A 6,150-nucleotide genomic window follows, 5' to 3' on the forward strand; every position below is an offset into this window, starting at 1 on the left:
TTAAGCTTCAAATGGAAAAGGACAGTTTCCCTTTGTCATCCTACTATAAGCCAAGAAGGTGCACATCCTTGAGGGTTCAATTTCAAGCTCATTCCCATTCCTTTCATAGCTTGGAAAATCTCTTAAAACCATACTTTTGCTCTATGTGCTTATTTCCCCTTTGGGAAAAAACACTTTATTTTAAATAAGGCTGAAATTTACAATTAAAATTTCTTACATTTCTTATAAGATTTTTCAGGAAGCACCTTGCAATAGATATCCAACTAAAACATAACGTATTTGGCAAGCACAAAGTTTACATTAGATTTATTTGCAAGATTATTTGCAACACTACTTTTTGAAGTGCCACAAACCAAAACACTGAATAACCAAGGTTTTGATCATACAGAAAGATTTGTTTAAAAACATAGGGAGCATGCCCATGTCTATGAATTAATTCAAGCCTTCATAAACAAAATTAAAATGTTATACCACCTGTTAGTCATAACACATGCTGTGAAAGCATCCATTGATATATTCTTCCAAAAGTATTGGGTATCGGTATTTTTTTCCTTCACAGACGTCACACTAGCAGCAGGGTAAGTTATTTAAATAGAGCTTTCTTCTTACACAGGCCTAACCTTCTACCAGCCTCCCCCTACCCAGCCTTGTGCTTATTTGCAGTGACAAGCCCTACAAACCAGAACGCAGAATGCTATGTTCCTTTAGGCAGTATTCAGATCAAAAAGCTCTATATACTTTTAAGCATTAGAGATCATGACTATATAATGAAAAGCAACTTTGCTGTTTCTTTACAAATAAGAGTATTTTGGCTAATAAAAGTATTGATCTTGTCCACGTCCCTTCCCCCAGGCACATTCCATGGTCCCAGAAACAGCCTGCTACATGCTTTCCCTCTTGCTTAGTTTTTACAGATTGCCTACAGGTAGAGTGAAAAGAAAGAAGTAGAATGGAAAACTTCCAGGATCATTCCTCTTAGAAACAACTAACCAAATAAAAAAGTTCTTGTATTTAATTTTAAACCTGAAAAGGCAATAAATAAAGGAAAAGAAAAATGGCATTGCATAATAAGGCAACAGAACTGAGGGGCAATATTTTTAAATGCGCACAAAGAAGATTTCATTAGAAAGAACAGCAAAGCAGTAGGTAAAAAGACAAGAGCAGCAGAAGACAAACGAAGCCCAAAGCAGTAATGGAGACACAGATATGGGCAGTGATAGCAAAAACTGGCACTGTGGGGCACTTCTCGCTAATCTCCATACCACCCGTCATTGTTTGCTCGTTTTGATGTCAGACATCCTCCCATGCCAGCTTCACAAATCCTGGGATTTGATAATCTGAAATTTCCTTCTTCTTTTACCTTATCAGCAATGAAGGTGAAAATAGATCAATACAGTTATACATGTACAGCTATCAATGTTCTCATCTTATGCTAAGTGCCACCCCAGCAAACATACTGCTTTCTACCAGGGGCCATGGTGTTACATGGGAGACAGTTTGCTTAGATTAAGGAGGAGGTAGAGTCAAGATGGTGGCAGAGCAAACCTCCTCTGGAAATGCATGGTACTCTCTAGCTCAGTAAAGATAAGGTAGGCCTTTGCTGGCGCAGACACCTCCTGCCAGGCTGAACTAGCTTTCCCCGTTCACTTAGAATGCAGCAAGTAGTTTTGGTGCAACAAGGAAAGCAGCTCACTACATTGCTGAGCTCTAAGAGAGGGCATTAATTATATCTGCCAAACCTCGCATTATTCATAACAATTATCAAGATGAAAATAAATTTACTGGACTATAATCTAGATTATTTCTATAGAAACAAAAAGAAAAAACTCTGATTTTAATATGGAAATTATTTGAAGACGTAATAAATGAACAAGGAACCTGAAAAAGCTAGTCTTCCATACCCATATCAGCAGCAGAATAACACTTTAACACTTTTTAAGACAGCATAAAAGAGATTAATTTCTTCCTGAAGTACTTTGAAGGCTTCCACAACCCTCACCACAGTAATACTTTCATCCTTGCAGTCCAAAGGATCCCTAGGTACCTTATAAAGCACTTCAAGTGTTAATTTTACCCACCACTGAAGCACACATCACCTCTGGGATGAAGCACAGCAACAGCATAGTACTGCATACTGAATCAAAACAAGAAACACCATACATCATTCCTACCTCAGCTACTCCAAACCAATAAACTTCTACTGCAATATGTTTAAGACCTAGAAGCTCAGAACAATAGCAAAAGCAAAAGGCAAGATGCCCACCTCTAAATGTAAGTAAATGTAACACGAACAGTAGGCAATTCAGACTTCTAAGCACTTTTTATAGCATCTCAAATTTGTAGAGAAAGCACAAATTAGAGATGGCAAAACCTGATGCCTTAGAACACAAAGGTCCATGGGGATAAATGTAATTATTCATTTAGCCTTTCTCAGCATTTTCTTCACATATATATTTATTAGTGCTAATTAATAATCATGCTGTCATATACCATATTGATCAAAAACATATTAAGACTTCAACTTCCTCTCTGATCAATAAAAGTGAAGTATTCAACACAGTCTAAAGTCAACCACAGAAATGATTCAAGATATGAAAGGCACATCACTCAAATGTTAAAAAAAAAAAACTATTTTCAACAGTTGCTTTCAAGAAAGCAGCAAGGACTAATCTTCCAGTCACAGCAAAACACTGAGAAATGTAGAGGCTGTCTGATGATTATATCAAGGGCCTTATGATACTGATGCTGTAACCAAAGGCCAGCTGTCGGAGAAAAGTAATTACAAAAGGATCACAACTTTTGTTAAGGTAACAAAACAAAAAAAGCGTTTTCCACCCTTTGCGATTACATACGAGAACTTGAAAGCACGGCATAACGCCTGAAGGCGCAAAAGCAGATGGCAGACAACAGCAGTTCAAAATGTATTATTACCAAAACTTTGCTAATAGCAGAGTTTCCAGAGGCCTACTTCATGATTATTTAGCACTTGGAGAGTTGGTACTGAAATTTCTGATTATAAAATCATCTACAATGTGTTTGACTTTCATTTAGCACAACTGCAGTTGTGTGATAGCAATAGAGAGAAAATGGTGCAGTATTTTCTACTCAGCAACATAGATCTTACTTCACAATTAAGTGTCATATTCAAGACCTCCTCCCAACCCAAAAGCCTCAAGGAATTAATTTAACACCTCTTAGCTGCTCTGTATCATAGCCACGAAGTGTAGTACTGCAGCCTCGTTAGGGGACAGGAGAACATGTTGAGAGCACTTCAGGTGCGATTTTTTTTTTCCATGGAAAAGAGCAACACACAGCCTGGCTATATCCAACTTATTATCTGTATTATTTACACATCCACCCTTCTCTGAACAGCTGGGGTGACACACAGTGCTTCAGTCTCAAACCATTTTATGAACACCTGCTTAAACCACTGCCCAGAGAGCAACTCAAGAGCTGGTTCCTCAGCCTACCAAAGAGCAAAGCCTGCCCATCAGACACATACTTCTGGTCAGGGCTTTGCATACCACAATTGTCCGTGCTACCAGCAGAGAGGATTCACTGCTAAAGGACAAGTCTGTAACAAACGCTGTCACCAGACACCCCTAATACAAATAGGTCTTCCCACAACTGCCTCTGCCTTCTATATTCCACATGTAATATATGTCACACTTGCAACATTTCAGTTTTGCTAAGTTGTCCTGTATGATGCGCTCACAGTGGCAGAGCTGAGCAGGCAGAACTCTAACAGCATATACTTTGCCTGTAGAGTTCAAAAGCAACATGGAGTAACTCATGCAAGAAAATGCTCTATTTTTCCTAGCATGCAGCTCTAACGGTTCAGTTGACAACAGCATAAGGGAAAGGGGCTCAGACCCTGAACCGACATTCAGAATTGATGTTGACATGTGGATGACAATTTCCATGAGCTTCCATGAGTCCAGGGATTAATACATGCTAGCAGTGTACAGCCTTCCTCGCTGTGTGAACTCCCAAAGCTTTCAAATGAAAGTTCAGAACCTCAGTGAAAAAAAAATTATGCCAAGTGATATAAAATTGTTCCCCTTCCACTCTCCATTAACACTCAGAGACACCTTAAAAATGAGAGACCCCCACCCCATGGTGTCTAAGCCTTGTTGATGAAACCACTGAAAAATCTGGCAGCCCGCTCAGAGCCAAAACCAAGACAAAGATGGAAAGCAAAACATACAAAATACGTAGAAGCGTTTACTAATGCAGGATTCACAACTTTAGGTATGCCTTTATCTGTTCAAACAAGCCACCTGGATAGTTATAACTGGCGTTTCAGGTAATCAGGAGATTTTCAATTCAGCTGTGAGGTGTCCTAATTGGGGTATGAGAGACTTGCAGCTCAGCTGAAGCCTATCTTTCACAGGCCCGGCTTTACCATCCCGAAACGACGAATTAAATCACTCCCACACACACCGGGCTCTGAGAGGAGGGAGGCGACAGGCGCCTGCGACCCTCGGGCGGGAATTTTTACCTCAGAGGGGCACGCGCCCCGAAGGCGGGCGATAACCCCGGAGGTATTCCCGCCCGGAGGCTCTGCCCTCACAACAGTGCCAGAAACAAACCAAGTCAAAAAAAAAAAAAAAAAAAACCAAACAAACCGGGGAAACGTAAAAAACCCCACAGATAAAGCCCTCCGCCGACCCCGCCGCGTGAGTTAATCAGCGGCCCGGCCCCCGCACCCCTTCCCCGCCCCAAGCGGCCGCGCCCCTAGCACCGAGAGGCTCCCCTTTTACCGGGGGGGGGGGGGGGGGTGAGCGGGCGGTGCTCTCCCCTGAGGGAGTCCCGGCGGACGGAAGCGAAGCCAGCACCGAGAGAGCAGGGCTGAGGTGAAGTTGGAGCGCGGCAGGCCGGCCGGCCGGCGGCGAGGGGCGGGAAAGCCGCCCCGTTCTCCTGTGAGACGTGGCAGCTGCTGCCCGGCAGGCCGGGCCGTTACCCCGCTCGCCCGGCCATCACCCACCTTTTTGACTCTACGGGCCGTGTAGAGCCCCATCCCGTCCTGCACTTTTGACGACTTCAGGGCAAACCTATCCGGCACGTACATGCCCAGCATTTTGCATCGACTTCCCTCCTTCCCCCCCGCTTGCTACCGGGCAGGAAGATTATCGGGGACTTCCATCCCACCGGGCGAGGGAGAGAGAGAGAGAGACCGGGGGAAGGGGGGGAGCAGGAAGAGGGGCTTGGTTGCGGGGCTCTCCCGGCTCCTGAGGAAGAGGGGAGGAGCCAGGCCGCCGGCGAGGCCCCCTCCGCCGCCGGGCAGCGGGGTGGCGGCGGGGCGGGGCGGGGCAGCGGCGGGACGGGGCCCGGCCCCGGCTGCCCGCGCGCGCGGGGGCTTCGCGCCGTCGAGGGGCGCCCGGCCGCTGCCTGGGGCATTCGTTAAACCGCGACGCGTGAATGTCGCGACAGGAAAGGCGAGGCCTTTGGATTTCAAACACCCCCGGCTGCCGAGGCCTGGCCCAAGCGACACGCTCCGGCCGCAGGCGGCCTCCTAACGTGGCGCCGTGGGCTAACGCCGCTCTGCGAAGAGGCGTAAGAATGAAGTCCTCACCTGTAGGTTGGCTCTCGTTTCCAGAGCAAATGGCTCTTCACCACCCAGACACGGCCTTGTGGTCCGGCACAGGTCTGGCGATCGGCCTTCCTCAGCGGGTTGGCGTTTCTCTCGGGTTTCTGCAGCGGTGAAACCTACAGGCAGGTAGGTGTGAGAGGAGAGAGGTGAGCAGGCAGCGCTGGGGCTCCAATTAGAGAGATGGGGTTGATTTGTGACACCTGGCAGAGGCAGCTGGGCTTCACCCTGCCTCAAAAACCCAGAGCTGGTTTTTGAGCGTTTTGATGTTGGTTTTTGTTTTTGTTTTGGTTTTTTTTTAACAACTGGGATCTCTCACATACATGTAGAAAAGGAGGCAGAGACCTTATTGCTCTCTACAACTACCCAAAAGGAGGTTGTAGCGAGGTGCGTGTTGGTCTCTTCTCCCAAGGAACAAGCACTAGGACAAGAGGAAATGGCCTCAAGTTGTCCCAGGGGAGGTTTAGGAGAGATATTAGGAAAAAATTCTGGACAGAAAGGGTTGTCAAGCATTGGAATAGGCAGCCCAGGGAAGTGGTTGAATCACCACCGTCCCTGGA

The 6,150-nt window shown here is 45.7% G+C and overlaps 1 protein-coding gene across 1 annotated transcript in view; it reads right to left on the minus strand.

Moving 5' to 3' along the window:
* Positions 1-5,080, minus strand: part of PRDM5 (PR/SET domain 5) — a gene marked incomplete at its 5' end in the record, with an annotated part of 84,255 nt that extends 79,175 nt beyond the window's left edge. The window contains one exon of the mRNA XM_082482944.1: positions 4,988-5,080. Coding sequence (XP_082339070.1) covers positions 4,988-5,080 — 93 coding nt within the window. The remainder of the gene's footprint in view (positions 1-4,987) is intronic.
* Between the last annotated feature and the right edge of the window lie 1,070 nt (positions 5,081-6,150).

Source organism: Vanellus vanellus, assembly GCF_965231255.1.
Source record: "Vanellus vanellus genome assembly, chromosome: 4".
In the NCBI taxonomy this organism is placed as follows: Eukaryota; Metazoa; Chordata; class Aves; order Charadriiformes; family Charadriidae; genus Vanellus; species Vanellus vanellus.